Source organism: Strix aluco, chromosome 4 (assembly GCF_031877795.1).
Source record: "Strix aluco isolate bStrAlu1 chromosome 4, bStrAlu1.hap1, whole genome shotgun sequence".
In the NCBI taxonomy this organism is placed as follows: Eukaryota; Metazoa; Chordata; class Aves; order Strigiformes; family Strigidae; genus Strix; species Strix aluco.
The window spans coordinates 90,894,345-90,915,677 of NC_133934.1; the positions used below are offsets into that span (position 1 = coordinate 90,894,345).

Here is a 21,333-nt window from a genome sequence, read left to right on the forward strand (position 1 = left end):
GACACACAACATGTGGGTGGGCAGAGCTCCCACCTGGAAGACAAACAGCAGTACACATCCAAACATGAACTCATTTACCTTCTGTTGTAGGAAATATTCCACAATAAGGCCCCACAAATCTGTAAAGGAAACTCTCCGTCCACTAATCTCCATTGCACTCAGCTCCTGGAAATAGTATTTCAGTCGTTCTGGGGAAAATGCCCCTGCTTTGCTGCTGGACACAGTAACCTGAGCTCTTCTGATCGCCTCTTGAAGGTCTTTCTGCGACCAGTCAGGGTCTTGATACAATGTCGATAAACACCTGAAAATGCTTATATTAATGTCATCAGTAATAGTTACCCTTGTGTAAACAATAATTTTAGCTAGTAATAATTAGTGTTGCAGCACTGAACTAAAAGCTTGGGAAGTCCAGCTAAAAGATAAAACATCATGAAGAGAAAAGAGACCATAATAATGGATCTATGAACTCTGAAATGCTGAAAACCCTGACACCTACAGGACTTTATTCTGATTGCTCACCTACCTTTCAAGGATGTTCCAAGCATCATATGCTAGCACACATGAGCCAGTTCATAAATATGAGTTAACTCCACGCCATAACAACCCTGAGAGACTGGCTGACAGCAAGGGTGCTTCTGCATACAGCAACAGAGGCCATAGCCTTCATCAGAACACAGGTCTGATTAAATGAGAAACTAGTATGGACTAGTTTCCACATGAACAGATGCCTACACTTGTTTGAAAGTGTCTCTGAATCAAAAGGGGCAGGCCAGATCACAAGGTTAGGGGGAAGAATACTAGGTACATAGGAGTTAATTTAACACACAAAGCTCTGGAAGGGAGGATTACACTGTCATGTTGCACAACTCCTCAGTGAAATCATTTCACAAAAACAGTGTGTACTTATGAGGGATGATTTCACCACAGACTCCAAGAACCGAGCTACTGAAACATCCCAGCCACGTCTAACATTTCAGCACATTGCTCCAGTCCACCAAAGGGTGAGCCAGTGCTATTCCCCTATTCAGCCCCATACACCACTTTGGAAGGTGGTGACATAGTGGTCCATGTGGACATGTTTCCAGTGACTCGCACTACCTCACTTATGTTCTTGGCAAGAGCAAGGAAATGAGGAAAGTTTTTGAAGGGCTCTGAGGGAATGCACAGCAATTTTATTCATGTAGTAAGTTCTAATATTCGACTGACAGGCTTGCAAAAGCAGCAGATTCATAAATTTAGCCAGTAGCTCTATAGATTAGAAGTGATAATGAATCTCTTAGACTCTTTAGGATTCCCACCAGAACTCACAGGTGAGAACTGGTAAAATATTTGACTTTGTTGTCTGTCTACAGATGGCATAAATGCAGTTTTAGCCTTCTTTTGCATCAACACTACCATATTCACCTATAATTTTCTAGAATCAAAGCCACAGGTAACTTACCAAGTAGAGCCAGAAATGCCACAGAGGTATATCGCAGTATCCAAAAGGCCCAGCTCCTGAAGCCCAGCAAGACTGCCGTAGAACGATGTCAGTGCTCTCATCCCACCTCCAGACCCCAGTACTGCTACAACTGGAACCTGCAGACAGTAAACTCAGGAGTCACCACCACAGACTTTTGAACTGCCAATAAATTAGATAACTAATCCCATCTAAGTCTCATTCTTATAAAAATAAGAGATGAAATCTCTATTTCTATTTACATTTCAAGTAATTGCAGGTTTAATTTCAACCAGAACTCCTTTGTAATTGAAATATATTGATAACTATAAAATCATAGCAGTGTCATCTTAGGGATAGTCACTTACTGAAATTACGTATGTTATCACACATTTAACTTGCATGCCATACAAAAGACACATAAGAACAAAAAAGGCAACCGTTCTTATAACAGTACCCAAAGATCACAGAGCAAGGTATTAGACATCTAGATATCTATCCTCAAATCAGCAATTAGGACCTGTTCCTGTGGTCTGAAACACCTTCCCATCACAATTCAGAGCTCAAAGCCCAAGATACAGGAGAACACCTAAAGAAATCAGATACAATCTGAAATTTCAATTTTTTTGTGTTCCCTCCCTCAAAATTTTAGAAATATAACAACATTTGAGACTTCAGAACTGAAATGTCACAGGGATCTATCTCACACCCAAGTGAATACAAACCATGTTTTCTGTTGGTTACAGCCAAAGAATCCTACAATACCTCATTATCAATCAAGCACAAAGGATTTTACGAATCTCACTACAACACTGTGCTCAATACCTCATCTTTTGGAGGGGATTCTTTTAAGTGAAGAGTCTTCCTCAATGCCTCAGAAACTCTTTTCTTCCTCTTGTCCAAAAATTCTCTCTCCTCTTTACAGAGGTCAAAACCCAGACGTATATCAAGATCCCAAGTGCTGAAATTGAAATTAAGACCAAAAAAAAAAAATTTGGAGGATTTGTAATTACCGGGGAAAAGCAATTTCTGTGAACACACAATCTAGGTGCTGATCTGAATCACTGGATCAAACTCTTAAATGAAGTTTTAATGCACATCTATACACCAGCTATTTTGTAACAACAGCTTTTGGAATTAAAACTGAAACTTCTCCCTATTGTATTTCTCCCTTAATATCTAAATACAAAGCTTGTGTCAAACTGTATTCAGATTAAGCTTCAGGAATTTCACAAAGGAAGAAAAGATTCTCAGTAGATGAAGAAGATTGTACGAGGAGCAAGTGAGATCACTGCGTTGACATGAATGGAGAAATGAGGGGAAGAGTGATGTCAAAACAGAAGTTTCTGAACTTCTGAAGAGGCAGAAGGGGACAACTAAATACCACTAAACTTGCTATGAGTTTGTAAAAGGGGGGCAGGATCTTCAGTTAATGACTATATACCCAATGACCCTATCAACTTACTAGCCAACTGCTTGGTTTTGTGTGTTATTCTTCCCTTATCACTCCTTTCTTCCATGCTTCCTGTATTTTATAGTTCAAGCTCTTCACACACCAAGATGTCCTTTCCTATTTGTCAGCACAGCACATTTTCTGGGAACTATCTGTACTTAACAAAGCTACTTAATATTTACACCATCGGCTATTTTATGTTTAAGTATTAGGAACACAAAATTTGTTCAGGTTTCAGCAGGATTGATGCCAATCTGAAGTATCTGCAAAGTGAAGAGTCACAGCCTTCAGAAGAAAAATAACTGAAGATATTTTTCTTCAATCTATCCCAAGAGATCAATGAAGACAAACCTCCCCAGAACCATGGGGAGAGACACTCAGCTCCTTCATTATGAGAATAAAGTCCTTTTCTGATTTTTAGAGGTCTCTGAGGTTCCCACTCACCTCTCTTCAGTTTTCAAACTCATATCCAAACTTTGTCCCTGTGAAGAGAGAGAACACATCTTGCAATTGATAACAACTACATAGGTGGAACAACTAACTAGAAGTTATGACATCAACAAGGTCACTGGATACTAACCAGAACAGCACTCTCACCCACAAAATCGCATCTCTGGAACACCTTTCCCTTGCACCTATTTCAGACATTTCCAATAGTCTCCACAGAAAGTAAAGGCATGTACTCAGAGAGCAGGGTGAAAGAAATTATTTCTTCTGCAAGTTTCTTGCTTTTCTCCTCCCCTGATATTTTCTTTTCACACCCCAACAGACTTTGTGCTTTGGAAAGTGATGAACTTTATACTTATTTTGCAAGACCCAATCATGAAAGCATTTTTAGAAGAACTTTTAGAAGAAAATATTTTAGAAGAACTGCACTGAACCAGGGCTCAGTTTTGGGGCCACTCCTATTTAACATCTTTATTGATGATCTAGACGAGGGGATAGAGTGCACCCTCAGTAAGTTTGCAGATGACACCAAGTTGGGTGGGAGTGTTGATCGGCTTGAGGATAGGGAGGCTCTGCAGAGGGATCTGCACAGGCTGGAGCGATGGGCTAAGGCCAACTGTATGAGCTTCAAGAAGGCCAAATGCAGAGTGCTGCACTTGGGCCACAACAACCCCCAGCAGCGCTACAGGCTTGGGGAGGAGTGGCTGGAGAGCTGCCAGTCAGAGAGGGACCTGGGGGGGTTGATTGACAGCCAGCTGAACATGAGCCAGCAGTGTGCCCAGGTGGCCAAGAAGGCCAATGGTATCCTGGCTTGTATCAGAAATCGCGTGGCCAGCAGGGACAGGGAAGGGATCTTACCCCTGTACTCGGCACTGGTGAGGCCGCACCTCGATTACTGTGTTCAGTTTTGGGCCCCTCACTACAAAAAGGACATTGAATGACTCGAGCGTGTCCAAAGAAGGGCAACAAAGCTGTTGAAGGGTCTGGAGCACATGTCATACGAGGAGCGGCTGAGGGAACTGGGGTTGTTTAGTTTGGAGAAGAGGAGGCTGAGGGGAGACCTCATCACCCTCTACAGCTACCTGAAAGGAGGTTGCAGAGAACTGAGGATGAGTTTCTTTAACCAAGTAACAAGTGATAGGACAAGAGATAACAGCCTCAAGTTGTGCCAGGGAAGGTTTAGACTAGATGTTAGGAAACATTTCTTTACAGAACGGGTTGTTAGGCGTTGGAATGGGCTGCCCAGGGAGGTGGTGGAGTCCCCATCCCTGGAGGGGTTTAAGAGTAGGGTTGACTTAGCGCTGAGGGATATGGTGTAGTTGGGAACTGTTAATGTTGGGTTGATGGTTGGACTGGATGACCTTCAAGGTCTTTTCCAACCTAGACAATTCTGTGATTCTGTGAATAATCTCAGTATGTCATTCTAGGTATCCAAGAAAACAGCACCCAATCATGCGCAGCTTAATTTTCCAAATGTCTATAGGCAATGGGGGGAAAAAGTTATCCCAAGCATGTTAAAACAATTGCAAAATGTTGACATTACCTCTCCCAGAGAAACAATTCTATCAACTTTTTGTCCAACAGGAAGAGAATTAACTGGTACAGTCCCCAATCCCAGAACTGTAGTATGCTTTTCAATATCAGGGTTCATACCATCCTAATAAAAAACAAAATGTTATTTGAGCTCTCCAAAAAAAAGTTAAAGATATGACTTTCATATGCCAAGACAGCAAACAATCCTTAAGATCATTATAACTAAATCTTTCCCAGAAGTTTAAGGCTTTTCAAGATCATCCTGCTCTCTGCTTGACCGATCTTTGCTGGGATTATTTCTGTTACTCAAATAGCTGCTTGCTTTTGTTTGTCTTTTTAAATATAGCTGTCTGCCATAAGCAAAAAATCTTCACCTCCAAATATAAAATTTCCCCCCAAAACAGCTGTGTTCTGACACGTGTCGAGGTTCACAAGTGAACTTGTATTCTGTCTTCAAAGATTTGGAAGGATTTGGAAAAGACACCAACAAGGCAACAGCATTGGACATACGGAAAAGATAACACAAAATAGGAAATAAGATAATAACCTTACAGACAAATGGGAGCATGTAATTCAAACATCATCTTTACAAGCAGAGCAAATTAAAGTTTGACAGGAAATCTTCGGGTTTTCACCCATGTTGTATCAGCAAGCTCTCAATACAGAACTGTGTACAGATTCTTATAAGAGAGGCATATTAAAAAAACCCTCATATCACAGGGCCACACTCAAACCTACCCAGCCTACCAGGTGAGCTGGAGCCTTTACACCCACCACAGGTCTCAGCCCTGGGGAGGAGACAGCACCTTAAGGAAACAACAGGTTGTCACCCTTCTCAAGAACTGAAGGCAGACAATGAACTACCCATAGATCTCACAGACACCTTCTGACCAAAACCAGCTGTCCTGAGTCAAATGTCCCTCTAAGTCCACCATCCTCCTCCTCCTAACAGGGGCAAATAACATGCATTTAAGTGCAGGGCAAGCAACATTACTATGTTCCTGGCACTCTCCTACCTCTGGTAAGAGAGGAAAGGTCAAACTGGATAGCTTTGTGCTGCTCTATGCCAGCTCTTGAAGGATTATGTTCTGCTAGCTACTGGGGGTGGTTTGGTTGAGGGTTACCACTGGGGCCAGTCTCCATGGTGGACTTCTACCATGTCTTTGCTTGCCTGGCTCTGAGTTTCTGACTAGTTAAGTCCAGGTCTCTCTCTTCAGCTCATGTTTGCTGCCCAACCAACCCCATTGCAAAGCTATACTTTCATATTCTTTTTTGTGTTCTCTTCCACAGCTGCCTTTAGAGCAGTCAAGACCACCATCTGAATTCATGCTGCCCAACTGCTTGTGCGGATGAATAATGTCACAGAATAAATAGTTTCCTTGCTCTCATTTTTGGTGTCAGGCCATGCTAGGAGCAGTCATCACAATGAATATTCAGTCACTCCTGTGGGATGCACACACACTGCACAGGTACCTGTAGAAACTGCGAAGTGACTAAGCTAAATAAACCTTTGCAAGTGCTCTGAAAGTTTCTCATAGAAAAGACTTGCTATAGAGTATTGTCAACAGCTGAAAGTAAAGACGTCTTCATGTAGCAAGCATATGCAGATTCAGGTATTTTTTTAATCCCCAAGTTTGAACATAATTTAAAGTGTTGGGAAGGGTACACTTTTAAGACAAGCTCACCTCCTTACCCAGTGTCAAAGATCCAATGCAAAGTCTGACATTTTTATTCAATTTTTAAAATAAAAAAAACAGTAGTGTGTAAAAAGCAATTGTAGAGAAAACCTTATCTCTCTGTCCATAAATTCCTAATACATAACCAGAAAAATAATACATCCATTAAAAACAGGCTTCTAGCCTAGAAAATTTTGATATACAGTTACAACATTACAGAGTTAAGTTTGATGACAAAGGTGTATCTGGAAGTGATTAGTAACCTTCATAATAGATGGTCCCTAGCACCACATATAGTACTATACAAGAAACTTGCTTCCAATCAAGCTTTGGACATCCACAGGTACCTGAATAATATACCCAAAACTGACATCCCTGAACATCTGAAGAAGTCCCTGGCCTTCTTATGATCAAATTAAGGCTATTCGTTTTATGTTTAAGGAATCTTTCATGGACCAAAAGGGACCGGTTTCAGAGTGGATTTATTTAGAAGTGGGCTGTAAACTTACCTGTAGGACAGATAGGGTTTGTTCCAGCTCCACTTGCAGTTCTGGACACATTTCTTTATCCACATGAAAGACAAACGAGGTTCCGTAATCCTTCTCATTGTCTGATCTCCAAGGAATACACAACTGCTTCTGATATGCCCCTGGAACAGACACCTTGACCTCACAGCTCCCTGTGCATTAGAAGTTTAAACCACAGAAGCCATTTAAATAAATGTTGAAAATCAGATACTTGTTAAGTGTAGCTGAGACTATAAAAACACAAGCAAAAACTCTTGTGCGGTGTCCAGAGGAAGCTACTGAATATTATTTAGTATTAAAAATAACTGTAAAGGTTAATTTTGTAGTCAATAAATAAAAGTGCACTGTACACAGAGAGAATCAAGTCTCCCCTCTCTCCCAAGGAATAAACATGCTGAATAGCAGATCTGACTTCAAACTCTGCAAGCAGCCTTACCTTGTTGTTTCTCTCTTGTTTTCTCCTCTTTGTTGAGAGTGCCTTGCAGTGACAAGCAAGGATGAACCTATGAAAAGAAAAAAAACAGGTCTGGTTATGAGACTGTAGTTCACTTCTTTCTTGAAGCTTAATCCACCTACTATACTAGATGCAGGTTTACAGCTCCAAGCTGTCAAAAAACCATTAAGGATCATTGTGATCTTTCAAATAAAAAACAAGTTTTGTTTCAGCAGGACAGGATTATTTGCTCTTGTTTCAAAATCAAAACCACCCTTCCTATTCCAGTTACTGGGTTGTTTCTGCAACCAGTACCTCACAGTTACAAGTCTTCAGCACCTGGGGGGCTTTTTTTGCTTTACCTTTTTTAATGCATGGGTGAATACCTATTCAGAACCTGTTCAGATCCAAGCAAGTAATTCATAAATTCTGCCACAACTTTCTGTCCTGAACTGTCCATGTCCTCATGAAATTTAGTCATGAAATGTCCTCATGAAATTCAGCTTCCCTCTAGGACAGCAGATATTTAATTGTCCATAATTGCTCTAAAAGATAAGAAACTCCTCCATTGCTTGAACGTAAGACTGATTTACGAAGGGAAACAGGAACCCAAAGACCCTCTCCTGTGAAATAGTTTGCAGAACTGTGCTGTTAAATGTCACCAATTTTTCTTGAAAAAAATGTTAAAACTGTACATTTCAACAATGAACTCTTTCCCATCTTCTTCTCCTTATTAAAAAACATCACTCCAGTCCCCTTCCTTCATGGGAAGAAAAGAAGAGGTGGTAGCACCTTTTTGTATTTTTAATGTATAACGCACTGATTTTCTTAGACTGATTGCCCCAAGAGAATAAACAAAGCCATCAAGATGAAAACACTTGAGTCAGAGTGGGAGGCATCACCTACTTACTAAGGGCACTGATAAAAGCTCAGAAATAATAGGTGTTAAGATAAGACAAGGGACTATACCTGGCCAGCATCTAGGCTAGAAAACTCAGTACAATCTTCAAGACTCACTAGCCTCCTAAAGACATTTTCTGTTTACATCTTTTAAAACAGCTCCACTGGAAAAAAAAAAAAATACAAACAAAAAAAACCCCTTTCTGTGAGTTGGTACCAAGTTTTAAAAACTGAGGAAGCCTTTTAAACCAGCAAGTTAAGAGAGGCAGATGCTGAAGAGAATAGGAGCTATTTGCAAGCAGGAGTGGAATTCTCAACAATTCTTGTCCTCTCACTACTAAAAACCTACCTTCAGAAGTAAATCCGAACATATATGTAATTGACTTCCATGTACTCACCACAAGGACTCCATTAGTCAATACTGCTGTAGGAGCATCTGAGCTGTGAAAGGAAGCGATTTAATGCAAATGAGTTTTGTTTTTAATTTGCTTCATCCTACTTTACAAACTAACTGCCTGCTTAAGTGGTGGAGGAGAAAGGTCCTCAGTGCAAGAGATATATGCAAACTAGACTGACAGCAAGCGTATTTCCCTTCACAGAACAACAGGGGAAAAAATCCGAAGAAAAACTTTGTCTGTAACTATAAGGATGTGCTATAAGGTCTCCCCATCTCGGGTATTTTGATAACCTAGAGAAAAGCTCAGCTTAGACTATCAGATAAATTATTCATTTGTTTATATTGCAAGGTTAGGAGTAACTCATCCCCAAAACATTTGTTTCCTTTGCAGCACTGCCATTCCCACAAGTCCAGTGAATTTTTATTTCTTTTTTGGTACCCCAAAAATTTTGGTGATTGGAGCTTCAAGGATATTTCTGATCAGCCATTGGTGAATCAACTTGAACACCACAGAGAACTGTAAAGCATTAGTCTTATTATGGGCAAAACTGTTCCTGCACAGAAAAAGCAACTAGGACAACATATCTGCACAGCACAAGTTCATTCAGCTCTTCAGGTAAGACTCACCATTTTTCCAAGTAAAACTCTACATCCAGCTCTTCATTAGCCTTTGAAAATAAAAGTTGGACACAGGTGACCCTTGATCTTGAATATAATTATGATAAATTTTTCCAAGAGGTTAAGCTTTCTTTGTTACAAACTATAGTAATTATTTTTGTTGCTTTTACAAAAGCTCCAGTAAAATTTGCAAGATTTAAATTTATGCTTTTTGTTGATGTTCTTTAAACACTCCTCTCCTCTCAGACATATCCCATATGACCAGACACATCTATGTTTGAGGACACAAGTGCACACAAGTGAGTTGGCTCTCAGATCCATTACTCTGTTAACGAGAAAAAAAATCTCTTCTGGCTCAAGTACCACTACAGCACCACCTCTGCAAACAGCTTCTATATGAGACTTTGTGCTTCCTCCCATGTACTATTCCAGTAGCTTGCGCTCTTAGTTCATTACTGTCTTTGTCTTGTACAGATTTTGATCCAGACATCTTTTCGCCTACCATAGCATACAGTAAATGCTTGATACCAGACCTAACGCACCTTTTAAAATAACCAAGTAGAAGCCTATTTGGGTAATTGTCTTCACCAAAGTTGTTTCCAGTTCCATAATTACTGATCAAGATGACGTAAGCATTTAGCAAACAAGATAGGGTTAGTGGGAACAAGAACTAAGCTTCTTTCCATGATCACAAATAATTCAGAGTGCCTATGACACTGACCAACACCTCCCTGCTAACCGCATACCAGTTAGTCTGCTTCTGACCACACCAACAGCACTGAAGCCTGATTTCTCAAGAAAACATCATTAGCTCATAATCCAGACCTATTGTAGCAATGTGTTTGAAGCAGTTACAAAAGAGATGAGACTGGTGACGTGGCTTTAGCTATGTAAAACAAGCTGTCTTGTCAGAAGTCCATAAACGGGTGCACAGGGACCAAGAGAAGCTGATATACACCGATGTCACCCACATGTGAAGCAGAGGTTAAATGTAACTGAACATAACTCAGGGAAAATAAGATTTTCTTGGGCTTTTGACTTATTAAATATAAAGGTAACCTTTGCAGCAATAGATTTCTTTACTGAAAACTGATGATGATCAACTAAGTAAGAGTTTGCAGTCCCCACAGTGACTGCTGACTGCAAATGCCTTTCATTTCAAGCCTTGTTTATGCCCCTCCATTCTCCTGGAAAAATCAATTCCCTTTAAAGGTGTTTTAACATCTTCTGAAAGACAGCAGTCATCCCAAGTTTCATTTAGCTGGGCATCCCAAAGACTGTGGAACACACGAAAAAAAATCACTAGTGATTTTAGGAACATTTCAGATGACAGTAAAACCATATATGCTGTCAGGACCTGCTAATGCATTTTCCCCTTCTGGCTTCTACAACACAGATAAATCAAGCAGCATGCACTGCCAAAATTCTGGAATGATGAGCTGCAGCTTTTCACGGTTGACCTGAGAAGAAGCCAGGGACTAACCTCTGGGTTCAACCTGAAAGTGCGCAGCAGGGGCTGACCCGGCTTCATGCCCCCTACATCGAAGACAATAGACGTGAGCTCATCGCTGACGAGAACATCCTTATCATAGAGTGTCAATTCGAGAATGTTCTAAAACCAAACAGAAACAAACAGTTTCAGATGAAGAGACAGAAACACTTCCACAAACCTGAGTAGCTGTATACAATAGACACTTCATGCACTAATCAATACCCTTCCTCCTTCTCACTCCTGAAGAGAAGTCACTACTTCTAGCAGGACTTAGAGCATAGTTAAGCAAAAAGCTCCTAGCTGACAGTGTTTAGCTAAAAGATTTTCTGAGTTTCCCAACTAGAGAGAGGTCCCAGCTGAATGCATGTGGCAGTACTCTCCACCAGCTTCAGGCACAGATTTGCCTGAGGAAGCAATAGCAATTTCCACTCTTTCAGCACAGTTCAGTCCATGTTATAGGGACCTATCACTTCCTGCTCAGCACTGTATCACAGCAGGTAAGTCCAGCAGAAGCAAATGGAAATAGGCGCAATGAGTACACATGGCACCCAAAAAAGGGCCTCGCAGCAACTAGTTTTCAAGGAGTCAAGACTGAACTTAGAATTGTGCTGGCACAGCTTCGCAGAAGTAACCAGACTGAGGCCTCATGAGCCTGCTGGGAAAGAAAAAGCTCACACGCTCTAAAGCTTAAATTGTAAGAAAATTGCAAACTAAGTCAATTACCATCCCACATTTGTCACCAACCATTATGGAAAGGTATTCCAGTGAGGATGATCATTTCTTGTTAATAAGCACCTCATTCCAAAGCCTATTCAAAGCAATAGTGCCATACTAAAACTAATCTTTTAAAGTATAGTTTCCTTCCCTCTACCATTAGTGTCTGCTTCAAGAATGAACGCTGACAATCTGAAGACTTTGTTCAAGACTCTGTTAAGCCCTGCTCAGACAGCAGATAGAGGTACTAAGAGTTTGAATTTTATCCATCATAGGAAGTGATGGCAAAATTTGACTGAATGAACTAAGTGGCAAAGTGATTTGAAATTTGGTTCCCATTATCCTCACTCAGCCACTTGGCTGTGTAAGAGAAGTACTGCTACAAGAAGGCAAACAGCTACTCTGTGAAAGCAGAAGCAATCCTCAAATAGAAACTTGCTTTATCAAGGAATTTCCTTGAACTCTAACAGGTAGTGCCATAGCTTCCCTTTCCTGAGTTGCATCACAAGGACATTTATGGAAAATTCTAGCTGCAAGTCACATGAGAGTGCAGTTACAAAAGTGCGGTTATCACTGGACGTGCATCGTACAGTTTTTTGTACCACTGAAGACAACTGACACCTTACAAGCAACACTGGTTTTGAGGGTAATAACAATCCTTTGGTTTTGAATGAAGTATCAAAAGTAAGCCAGTACACAAATGCGGGTAGCCCGACCAGCTTCACAAATTGCACTCCTTACCTTGACAGCACTATGGATTCGATACTGGAAAGTTTCATTCCATTCTGGGTTATCAGAGTTGTCAACAACCTGAGTTCGGGAGACTATGGGAGATGCAGTGGGCAGCTTTAGTTCCACATAGCAGTCTGCCTTGGACACTGGAGCAGAGAGTGTAGAGGCAGACATCAGAACAACTTTAAGCAAACATACTCTTTCCCAGGAGCTCCTCATTTTCTAGATCTCATTATATCATAGAAACCTGCAAACTTAAGGCTGGACTTGTAAAGCAAAATGAAGTACACATCTTTAAACAGCAGCAAATTGAACATTAGGTACCTATATTTCTTTTTTCTGGTTCATCCAAACCATAAAGTCCTTCAAAAAGAGACTACTATTCAAAATGAGGAAGATGAAATTTTCAAAAAGGATTACTGCTGATATTGGGCCCATTGCCTCTTACCCTGTCCCTGGGCACCACTGAAAGAATCTGGCTCCACCTTCCTAACACCTTCCTTTCAGATACTTGTACACATTGATAAGATTGCCCTGAGCCTTCTGTTCTGCAGGCTAAGCAGTCCCAGATCTCTCAGCCGTTCCTCATATGAGACACGTTCCAGTCTGTTTACAGTCTTAGTGGCCCTGCACTAGACTCTCTTCAGTGGCTCTAATTTCTCTCTCATAGTGAAGAGCCCAGAAGTAGACAGAGTACTCCAGCTGCAGCCTCACCAGTGCTGAGTAGAGGGGAAGGATCACTTTGCTTGTCCTGTTGGCAGTGCTCCTTCTAATGCAGCCCAGGATACCGTTACCCTTCCTTGCAGCAAGAGCACATTGCTGGCTTACGCTCAGCTTGCTGCTCACCAAGCCCCCCAGATTCTCTTCTGCAAGGCTGTTTTCCAACCAATCGCCCCCCAGCATACACTGGTGCACAGGGCTGTTCCTCACCAGAGGCAGGACTTCCACTTCTTTTTGTTGAACTTCATGAGGTTCCTGTGAGCCCACTTTTCCAGCCTGTCAAGGTCCCTCTGGATAGCAGCATGACCCTTTGGCATACCAGTCACTCCTCCCAGTTTTGCAACATCTAGATCATTAGTGAAGACATTCAACAATATGGGACCCAGAACTGACCCCTAGGCTACACCACTAGTTACTGGCTTCCAACTAGACTTTATACCACTGATCAACACTCTCTGAGCACTGTCATTCAGCCAGTTTTCAATCCAACTCCCTTGTCTGTTCATCCAGGCCATACTTCATCAGCTTCTCTAGGAGAATCCCAAGGTCAAAAGCCTTACTAAAATCCAAGTAAAATATATCCACCACTGCTATATCCTCATCTAGTCTGGCCAGCAGCTGAAGTTTCTGTTTCCATTCCTTGAAAATTGCCAATTGTCTCAGAATCCTTCCTTCTTCCAGCTAGAGCCCTTTTAACAACACAAGTAGGGGAACCATTTTTCACTCCAGTTGAACAGAAAGGCCATAAAAAGAAATTCTCTTCACAGTGTGATTCTAGTCCTCAGCCTTTCAGGAGGGTTTTCCATTCCCTGGACAGCCATTTAGCATTCCAATAGTTCAATGCTAGATGCCAGATACAAACTTAAGGCAGGCAAGACTACCTTACTGTATTAAATCTGAAGGAATTAAATCTCAAATGAGTTTTAAAGATCCAAATGCCTCAAATAGCCCTGAGAGCTTCACTCACAGATGCATAAAAGGAAGGAGTACATACCATGCTATCAAAAACAAGAACAGGTGAAAAGCAGTTTGTTTTAGAATCAGCCAACCATCTACCTCCTTAACAAACTTCAATGACAAACAAAATAGCAGGCACATGAAAGAAAGCATCAATACAACTGAGAAAATACATATTTGGAAGCTAATGTTGAGGATTGCTACTTCCAGGTACAATAAGAGTGTTCAGTAGGAGCAAGGGTGAAATTCGCCACAACTGGAGAGCTGAATCCAGACAAAGGAATATAGAATGGGCCACAGTAGAAAAAAGGAGCAGGGAACTAAAACATTACCAGGACTTACCTGATCTTGTTCTGCAAAGTAGCACGGCTGATCTGCAGGCTGGCCTCACATCAAGCTTTTAAAATATATATAATGCTTTACAAGAGAAGCCTTTGTTCAGACATAAAGGCAATACACTATGTGTCAGTAAGAAGCTCCCATAACAATGCTACCTGTATTGCAGGTATGTATGAAACAAACCATCTGTTTTCATAGTATCTTGACTAAATACTTACATAGATCCGTACCCCTGATGTTTCTGGCTCGGAGGACTTTTACTGTTAGGTTGTAGTAAGGGTGCTTCTCCCACTGAAAAGAGAGGAACAAGTTCAACATGTAGCTCAACTGCAGTGCCTGTCCTATAACCACACTAGTATCAGTCCAGAGAAATGGATCAGACCAGCCAACCCAAAATAAACTATTAATGAGTCAGTTTGGGAACATATGCAGCACTTCCAGTGTCCTGGAGAAAGACTAAAGGAGTCTAGGCAGAAACTCAATTCCCTTTCAGCATGGCAACGAGCCATGTCTTAGGGTAACTCCTCACGGACTCCAGGAAGTAAGTCCCTTATTTAGGGTTTCCTCTAATTATAAATCAATTTCAATTTGCTTCATTGGTTCATTCCTGCTGAAGGAAATAGATACGGAAGCTACGCCATTTTAATGACTTGGCTAGTTTAAGATTACTTGTCAAGGGCACATGCACGCTTGAGTAATAGCAGAGATGGCAAGAATCTTAATGGCATGGTCTCAAGACATAGAAAGCATACACTGTTTGCAATGAGGAAAAAACCCACTTTCTTGTAGGAACACATACTTCATAGCAGTTTGAGCAAGACAAGACAAACCTTAAACACCTTTTCATTCTGGACTGTTACTGGTATCAGCACTTTAAACATGCACGTCACTTTACCAGCATAGATCAAAACATATTCCTTGCTCTTGAAAGCTTCTGGGAGGCTATTTTTGGAAAGTAATACTAGTATCTAAATGCCTGGATGTGAAGAGGGAAAAAAAAGCCTGACCGAATGCTAAAAGATCATTAAGGAGAAGTTGCAGGAGGGCAGGGGAAGACAGGAGAAAGAGAGCCTGAAGGGATTTAGTGCAGAGACTGTACAGAAGCAATTGTGTAAGGCTCATGAACAGAATGGGATTCTGCCTCATTTCCATCAGTTATGACACAATCATGGCCAGCTAAGAACTTTTTCTATTCTTAAATCCCATTTCAAAATGCTTTTCACAAGTGGTCACTACTTCACATTCATTATTTTCTACATGGTTGGCTCAAGACCAGTTTGATTTCAGATACACTATTCATCTACAAATGAATTCAATGGGACCTTCACTTATAACAAAATGCTGCAGAGTGCCAAATATTATATAAAAACACAGGCTGTACATATCACTAACTAGGATCTCAAAGAAACCAATGAACCTTGAACTGTCAAACCCTCCTTGAATATTCCTTGTCTGATAAACAGAACTGTACTGTTTGTTAAGCAGCCACACACTTGTGGATTTTTCCTTATTTCTTATCACTTCAAGATACTTGCCAGCTTTTGCAAAACAAGGTTTGAAAGACACCATAAAACCAAGACATACATAGTATACTGAACATCTTAGTACTGAGTATCACCCACCCTGACCCAAAAAGTGAAGGGTAAAAATTACACACATCATCTAAGATATCTCACATGCAGGTACCAAATTAAATTTGTGCAAAACAAACTCCAATTATACTATTTTTACTCTTAAAGGGCTCTTATTTGCAGCATCAACATGTCAAAGATACTCCTTCCCTCATTTGTTTCTGGGAACAAGACATGCCTTCACATCAAATTTCACCACGAGCTCTACCCTTCAGATGCTAGTTTTTCTTCCTTTTTAACCTTTTCTAATCACCTCTATTTTGTTCAATCACTGAGACCAGTTTCTCAGGCAAAGACTGACCTCATCAAGTTGGGGAATGGACTACAGAAATTCAAGATTGTGTATGTTATTCTCAACAACTTCCTAAAGGTGCTGCAGCTCTTCAATTTGTTGAGAAATGAAGCTACATAATCGCACCCCTACTGCTGCCAACGCATTTTTCACTCCTGTAGCCTGACTGTCACCTGGAATTCAGACACTATCAGCAGAGGAAGCACAAAACACCATGAAGATAGCCTATCCTTCTTTTATCGCACACCATCTGTCAACACATATTTAACACGTTCAAAAGAAAGTCCTTTCCAAAGGTCTCTAACAACCTTTGATTTGCAGTCAGTCATTACACAGCTGAGGATACATTTTCCACACCCAGATCATAATTTAAGGGCAGCCATTTCACTGTGCTCTCAAGTCTGTGCTATCAATTATGCCAGAACCTTCCCATGCGCCTTTTCTACTTATCTTTTAGTCAAGGCACAACAAGGTCATAACATGTTGTGAGTTTGCAGAGTAACGAAGCATGAGAGCATCAGATATGCTGTATCTGAATGCACCAGGGAAAAGGCAGGCAAGAAATCTGTATGGGAAATGAACAAAAAATAATGACTGTTCTGCCTATATCAGTGTATGTGACAGCATACCAGTGTATGCAATGGATACAAGCAGTTTCTGCTTTGCAGTTTTATGATTTTTCAGAATCACCCCTTTTCCAGAGGTCAGAAGAGTGCATCTGAAGCAGAAAAAAACCTTGAAATCCTTAAATGAGGGTACGAGACTGAATTTTTACACACTCAACCCTGCGAACAACTGTTACTTTCATCTAAACTGAAGGTGCTGATGCAGCAGCAAGCAACTGTAAAACGGATTATCCCAGCTACAGGACCCAGTAGTCTTTCCTCTCATATTCTCAAGAATACTTGCCTTTATACAGTGGGATGTAAGTGCTGGTATCTACTCCACATCTCTCAGTGGATGCAGAGGACTTGCTATAAGCATGTCAGCTTCATTACAAACATGTTGTCAGTAGCAAATGAAAATGTAACTTCTAAGCCATATTTTCATGTTCACAGCTACCAGGCAAATCAGGTAGCTCAAGGAAACGTCTGGTTTACCAAGGCAGAGCTTTCTCCCCATCTTGTTCCTGCTCCCAAGTAAACACTGCTGCCCATAATTCCCTTTGTGGCCAAAGTGCCACAAAGCTGCTTTCAAACTCAAAAGCAAACTCCTGGCTTTCCTAGGCACCCCTTGCACTTTCCCTCTTCCCCCAGAAGCGTGCACCCATAGTCATGAAAGGAGACTTCAGACCCAGCCTAAGAACCACGGACTTCGGGAGGGCAAGTTTTATGATCTTGATGTGAGTAGTGCTAGCAGCTCAGTATCACAACAGCAGTGGCAGACACTGGGGTCCTCCCAGTTTATTATTGTCTTCAGATGTGTGAAACTAAGGCTAAACTTTGGAAAACTAAAGAGATCTGATCATGTTGAATTCACCTACAAAGCCAAAAGGGGGATCTGCTGCCCTACCCCTTGCTCAATTGCTATTAACTAGTCAATACAAAATCTCTGCCTACCAGCCAGCACAATTTCGCTAAGTAGTGTTGAAATTTTTGATTTATTTATATAGTGAGCATCTAAGGGGAAACATCCAGTGGTTTATGCATTAATGGAAATCACAGCAGGCTAACACTAGTAGTCTCTTCTACCCTGATTTCCCAAGTACTACACAACAACATTAAAAAAAAGGTCAACAAGATAATATTTATCAGACAGCAAGCAGAGGTGCAGAGAGGCATACAGACAGCAAGCCATCTTGTGACATTGAACAGTCACCTCAATTCTAAGTTGTAGATTTGGGGGAGGGGGCGCAGGACAGGTAATCAGATGACAGATCAGATCTCCCAGGGAAAGGCTCCTTCACAAACATTTAGTGCAATTTAAAATCGAGGTTATTGGCCAGACCATCTTATACAATACAATGATTATACACCAGCTAAAGGACAAACACATTGAAGCCACTTTATCTAATGTGGTTGCACTGCATTATGAACAGGGGGTGAAGTCATCATTAATCTTCGCCTACTTTAGATTATTAAGCACTTTGGGATAAGGTTGAGAGCAGAAAGGTAATCAAGGATATTTTGCAAGAAAACACATAAGCACTATTTTGTCTCCACCGATGAGAAGTGCAGTATTCTGGACTCTCCCCCCAAAAAAGTACATGGCATCAGCTTAATTCTGCTCCCCAAAACTTAAGGAAACAGAGACCTGCTCTGCATTGCTTCACACAGAGACCCTGAATTTAATAAAATCCTGGAGTCTCCATCAGGATTATTGTTATCCAAAATTTTCCCCCAACAATAAACTTTTTGATCAATTCCTGCAGAAGTGCAGGACTGTTTTTTCCACACGTGCAATTACAGAAGTCACTGCCGAACACACCGGCTAAGCACTACAATTTGTCTTACCCGCCAGTGATAAAACCCCGTCTCTCTCCTCTCCTTTCTCTGGAAAAGCACAGCTGCCAGAAAAGGCAGCACTCTGGGTGGAAATGGGCCCCGCAGCACCTCATGGAACATGGGAGAAACGTCCCGTCGTCTCCACAGAAAACCTGACAGGGAAGCACAGAAAGTGAGGAGAGCCCCCACACGCCCGGCTGCGAAGGGCGGCTCGCTCCAGGCTCGGAGTGAAACTCTGCGCAGGTCTGGGCTGCGCTCCAGCTCGGAGAAGCGGAGGTGCGGCCTGCGCTTGCCAAACAGCCCAGTTCAAAACCTCGCTGGCAGGTTTTTCAAATGCTGGTGAAAGATAAGGGCAGCAAAGCAGCACCCAACAGGGAAGCCCTGGGCAGGAGGAAGCACCGCTCCGTGATTAAGCCACAGCCTCAAAACCTCCAGCCCAGATTTGCTTTGAGAGTTCCGGCCATCTGATCTAGGACTCCAGCTGTTTAAACCCTTTCAGAGTTTCAGCATACCCTAAAAGAGTATTTTTAAATAGAAAGAAATTCCCATCTTACAAGCCTGAGACAAAGCTGAACTTGTCATTGACTGTAGCTGTTCAGAGAAGTTTCAGGGAGGCCTGAGCAGAGCCACCACAACTTGGTCTCCATTAGGATGCCTCACAGAATATTGATTCACCACCATGTCTAACCTCTCACTATGTGAGTGGCCTGCACAAGTCACCCCTTTATTCTCATTTTCATGTAGCACAGTCTTGATTCTTCCACCAAAGGTTCTTGAAAAATTGTACAACAGACAGGGCAGGTTTTTTTGAGTCTGTTGTGCCTTAAAAAGTATTTAAGTAGTAAAGGAAATTGTTTACTGGAAGTGATTCGTTTATTAACAGCTGCTGACAGTTGGCTTGTCTGGAGCTTTTTATTGAAGAGCTTAAACTGAAGTAGAAGACCTGAAAACAAACTTAAGTGTTTCAACAATTAGAAAGTGGCAGAGAATGTGTAAAAGCCAGTAATGCAGCATGTCACCAGCTCCACACAAACATGACAACATTCTCAGCAAGGTCCCATTAATTAATCATTTCCTGTCATTAGTGTCAGTCACTAGATCAGAATTTAGGAAAATAAAAGCACAGGCACTAACATTTAGAACACAAACAAGTCAGTACTAGTTAGTGTAATCCACAGACTTAGCATCAACGCGCAAGCAAAAAGCAAACATAATGCCATTGCAAAACAGCCAGCAACTGCTGGCTCTCATATGATCCTGAATGGTATGGTAAAGATAGACACTGGGCTGAAAAAGCAATTTCTTTGCATTTCTGCACGCCGCTGCTTTGAAAGTGAAGGACTGTCAAATTAGGTTTTACTTATCTTCAAAAAATTGCAGAAACACACATGTGATTTATTTATACTTAATCTAATATAGCTCAACTAAATTACAGGAAAATTGAGGCAGCCTCACACAGTAAGCTAACAGAGAAATCACACCTGTTCTAAAGTTTATTACAGGCAGTACGTAAAGCCTGTATTTTACCTTGTGAGTGCTCAACTGCATTTAAAATCTGGCTTACCTGCCTTCTCCTGAAGTTCTCTCTCTTCTTCTAATGAAATCTCAGCACAGGGATCTCATGTTTATACAATTTCACTGAAAGCTCTTTAGAACATATGCTTAAAAATTGTTTTATAGTCAACAGTGTCTGTGTGCAGTTTTAGCTATCTACAGGCACTGCTGACAGCCAACTTAATATCCAAAGAGAAGCTGTTCACTTTTGTCATTTCCTAGCAGACTAAGAAAACAAGCAAGCAAAATGGCATCAAAACACGAGGCAACAAAGACAGCCTCACACCTGGTAACTTTACTTCTGCTTGGATTAGCACCCCCATAGTAGTAAAGGTAGATGTATATTTATATGTCATTCAGTTATTTTTCTGTCGACAAGAATGAACAAATGACACCAACTCCAACTAGATTATATAGCACTTAAAATGTGTGTAGATATCACAAGAGACCCCTTTTGCTCCCGTTAGCAGCACTATGAGGAGAGCTAGGATGCAGTGCATAACAGAAGAGATGAAGATTTCAAAGGATACTATCAAGGTTTCAATTTGGGTGGTTTTTTGGTAGGTTGGTCTTCTCCAGAAACACCAATATACTCAGTTGTCCAACACGGAGACAGAAGACTTGTTTTCAGTGCTGGTATCTCCCATTTCTATAGAATGGGAAATCTGAAGATCTGTATTCTACTTCCAACTAGACTAGTCCATGACCTACAATTCAAGGAACTGCAAACCTGGGAATCTGAACGTTTCCTGATTTGGTCACACAGAGCTCAACATCCCTTCCCACCCCAAAATAGCATACCACCACTCAAAAAAAATTGTCAGTAATTTTAGTGTTCTCTAATAAGTACATATTTAATGGTATAAGACTTTCAAAAACGTTATTCAAAGAGAGAATACAAAAGTGGTTTTAGCAGGATTTTGAGAACATTCACAAGCATACTATAAACTTGTAGATTTAAAAACCAAAGTTGAGAAGTGATGACAGCTCTCATATCACATGGCCTCATTTGAATTACACATAGTAAAGCAGGAGC

At 41.1% G+C, this 21,333-nt stretch overlaps 1 protein-coding gene across 11 annotated transcripts in view; it reads right to left on the reverse strand.

The window, feature by feature from the left end:
- Positions 1 to 21,034, reverse strand: part of PLA2G4F (phospholipase A2 group IVF) — a 39,616-nt gene extending 18,582 nt beyond the window's left edge. For 9 of the 11 annotated variants that reach the window (XM_074824191.1, XM_074824190.1, XM_074824196.1 and 6 more), the window contains exons 1-13: positions 18,753 to 21,034; positions 14,595 to 14,667; positions 12,370 to 12,506; positions 10,906 to 11,034; positions 9,432 to 9,472; positions 8,806 to 8,848; positions 7,511 to 7,577; positions 7,057 to 7,226; positions 4,882 to 4,995; positions 3,336 to 3,373; positions 2,264 to 2,399; positions 1,442 to 1,578; positions 79 to 310 (exon numbers count right to left, since the gene is read on the reverse strand). In XM_074824191.1, the coding sequence (XP_074680292.1) occupies positions 79 to 310; positions 1,442 to 1,578; positions 2,264 to 2,399; positions 3,336 to 3,373; positions 4,882 to 4,995; positions 7,057 to 7,226; positions 7,511 to 7,577; positions 8,806 to 8,848; positions 9,432 to 9,472; positions 10,906 to 11,034; positions 12,370 to 12,506; positions 14,595 to 14,667; positions 18,753 to 18,863 (1,428 nt within the window). In that variant the 5' untranslated portion in view covers positions 18,864 to 21,034. The remainder of the gene's footprint in view (positions 1 to 78; positions 311 to 1,441; positions 1,579 to 2,263; positions 2,400 to 3,335; positions 3,374 to 4,881; positions 4,996 to 7,056; positions 7,227 to 7,510; positions 7,578 to 8,805; positions 8,849 to 9,431; positions 9,473 to 10,905; positions 11,035 to 12,369; positions 12,507 to 14,594; positions 14,668 to 18,752) is intronic. The other 2 variants (XM_074824189.1, XM_074824197.1) reach the window with 2 other exon arrangements.
- Positions 21,035 to 21,333: the final 299 nt, after the last annotated feature.